Below are 3,010 nucleotides of genomic sequence, written 5' to 3'. Positions count from 1 at the left end.
CCGAGCTGTGGCTGCTGGTCAGCCTGGCTATAGTACTAAAGAGAAATCTTGGATTATTTGCATTTTCTGCTATTAAAGTTGAGTAATATTGAGTTCTCGCTTTACGCAGGGATTTTTTATAACTTAAGAGGCTACATTTCCAAGCATTCAGAGAGTGCTCTGATCCGGAACGGCGCCATTTTCTTTCTAATTTACGAGTTATTTGTTTTAGGGAACGTGTTTCAGCGTTAAACCACGGTGCTACTCTGTTTTGTCTAACAAGCTTAAGCTTCAGAGGGGCAACAGCATCAAGTGTTCCTCTGAGGGCTTGCATGGTATCATTGACAAACTGATCATTATCAACGGGGCTTAAAGTGCTCTGAGAATATTTATCCAAAATGTTACTAAACATTGGTTGGACTGCAAGTTCAAATTCGGACACAGAATGTTCAGATAATGTTTATTTAAGCTCTTTCTTATTTTTTGGAGCAGTAGCATTTTCTAATATAAACTGAAAGGTAATTAGAAAATGATCAGAGAGTATGGGGTTATGAGGAAGGACATTCAGCTGGCTAATCTCAACTCCATGAGTTAAAACAAGGTCCAGGGTGTGCTTATGACAGTGAGTAGGTTGATTTACATTTTGTGTGAAACCAACATTTTCTATTAAAGCCGCAAATGCGTTTCCAAGACAGTCACTGGAATCATCAATATGAATATTAAAATCTCCTGTAATTATGATTTTGTCAGAATCTAAAATAATATTTGTTAAAAATTCAGAAAACTCAGATAAAAATTCTGAAAACGGGCCGGGAGGGCGATAAATAATTATAAATAAAACTGCTTTTTGAGTTTTTCTGTTTGGGTGATTTATAGATAGTACAATGCTCTCAAATGAATTATAAATGTGTTTAACTTTAATGTTAAGGAGTAAGGATGACTCTGAAATTACTGCTAACCCACCTCCTTTCCCAGTAATCCTGGATTTCTGATAGTTATTATAGCTAGGGGGGGTTGCTTCATTCAGCCGAACATAATCATCCTGTTTTAGCCAGGTTTCTGTTAGAGCTAGCAGGTTAAGTTTATTATCATTAATCAATTCATTAACTAACAGGGACTTTGAGGAAATTGATCTAATGTTTAGTAGCCCACATTTAATGACATCATAATTTTTGTTTCTGTGATTCATTCCGTTCATTTGCCTTCCAGCACATAAGCTAACACTAGGAGCTGCTGGGCTAGCCCTGTTTGGGGTTAGCATCGGTGCTAAAGGCCGCTCAGGGGAGAGTTTTAAACTACTGCTCTCTCCCCGGGTCTCCTCTCTGAGTTGTCAGGCTGCATGGCTAAAGCTAGCAGAAATGTTTCTGGACAGACGAGCCACTCCGTCCAAACTGGGGTGAATGCCATCTCTGCGCATGAGACCGGGCTTTCCCCAAAACATGCTCCAGTTATCCACATAGCTAACGCCGTTTTCTGGGCACCATTTAGCTAACCAGCGGTTAAATGATGAAAAGCGGCTGTACGTTTCATCACTGACTTTGTTTGGGAGAGGACCAGAGAAAACTACTGTGTCGGACACAGATTTAGCCAGTTTACACACCGATTCTACGTTTAATTTAAGAATCTCTGATTGTCTTCGTCGGGCGTCGTTGCCCCCTGCATGAATTACGACCCGACGGAACCTCGCCTTACTCTGGGCTAACATTCGGAGATTTCCTTTGATGTCACCAACTCTGGCTCCCGGGTAACATCTAACTGTAGCTCCCTTTAGCTTTACGTGTCTGACTTCGGAGGAGCCGATGACCAGGGTTTTCGGTTCAGTTGGTGCGTTACTGAGCGGAGAAAACCTGTTACACACAGGGAGCTCCGTGTGTTCTACGTGCCTTGATTTAGCTCTCTGCTTCTTCCCAACCTGTATAAACTCATCCTGGGGGTTCTCCGACTGCTGAGAAGGCGGTGGAATGCTAGCTAAGTCAACTTTACTAGCGCGGCTAGCGCTCCAAGTAACAACAACATGGCTAGCTGGTTTAGCTTCCATTGAGCTAAGACGCGCTTCCAGCTGTTCGAGCCTGGATAACAGGTCAGAGATCAGACTACAGTTGACACAGCTACCATTATCTCCACTAAATGAGGCGGGATCCCGACTAAACATATGACAAGTGGGGCAGGAAAGAGGGGTGAGAGCCGGAGAGGTAGAAGACATGCTAGGACAATCACTGGTTTACGCTCACCAGAATGGCGTCCGGTGTAGGGCGCCTCTGCCCCGTTGATGTAGGCTCAGGAGGCTATAGCCCCAAACGGCGTCTTTCTGAGTCACGTTTGGCGTCCCTCCGAACACAGCTGTCAGACCATGACGTTCTGCGGAAGTCTACAACTGTAATGTACTTCTGAGTGGTGTTTATACTTTTCAAGCAACACGATTGTGTCCAGCTCTTATTTTTAGCATGATCTGCATCCCGCTCAGACACGAGCAGCATCTGAGAGCGCTCAGGCACATGAAAGGCAGAGGAGGAAGGGATGAGTTTGTCCTTTAAACAGAAGCAGGGAATACAAAGACGACAAAATTTAATTAAAAAAGAAACAAACTGTATTCTCTAGTGCTGTAAAATATTTTTCACTGATAATTACTCTCTTTTCTATCTAGTTGTCTGCTCTCTCTCTCTCTGTGTGAAGTTTGGTATTTCTTAACTTCTTCAGTAACTTTCATTATTTTTAGTGTTAAAATATAGTTTTCTGGACAGAGTTTTCTGTGTAGTCGCATACTCCAATTGCTGAAATAAATTCAAATTAATTAACGCAATTTGCCTGCGATTGCACTCCGGGGGTAACTTTTCCGTTGCGGGTGATGTCATCAGCAGGTGCAGGATTCTGATGTGACAGAAGCGATTCTGCTCCAATGGCCGTTTGACCACTGCAACATGAGCGATTACGAATTGCGTGGTAGTATAAACCAGCCTTAAGGGGAATGTTTCTCTGCCATAGAATCATTTTGGATTATTTGGATTAATTCTAGTCAAAAGTACCGCTATCG

At 42.8% G+C, this 3,010-nt stretch overlaps 1 protein-coding gene across 1 annotated transcript; it reads right to left on the bottom strand.

Moving 5' to 3' along the window:
• Positions 1 to 821: 821 nt before the first annotated feature.
• Positions 822 to 2,436, bottom strand: LOC112149350. The gene has a single exon (XM_024277002.2). The coding sequence runs from the start codon at positions 2,180 to 2,182 to the stop codon at positions 1,310 to 1,312; it is 873 nt and encodes a 290-aa protein (XP_024132770.1). The 5' UTR covers positions 2,183 to 2,436; the 3' UTR covers positions 822 to 1,309.
• Between the last annotated feature and the right edge of the window lie 574 nt (positions 2,437 to 3,010).

The sequence above is a fragment of the Oryzias melastigma genome, linkage group LG13 (assembly GCF_002922805.2).
Source record: "Oryzias melastigma strain HK-1 linkage group LG13, ASM292280v2, whole genome shotgun sequence".
NCBI lineage: Eukaryota > Metazoa > Chordata > Actinopteri > Beloniformes > Adrianichthyidae > Oryzias > Oryzias melastigma.
The sequence above is the reverse complement of the archived record's forward strand: the minus strand, read 5'-3'. Positions and strand labels throughout refer to the sequence as shown.

Bases quoted from the DNA above. Each gene is read 5' to 3' on its own strand.
- LOC112149350 (XM_024277002.2), bottom strand. From the start codon at position 2,182: ATGTCTTCTACCTCTCCGGCTCTCACCCCTCTTTCCTGCCCCACTTGT.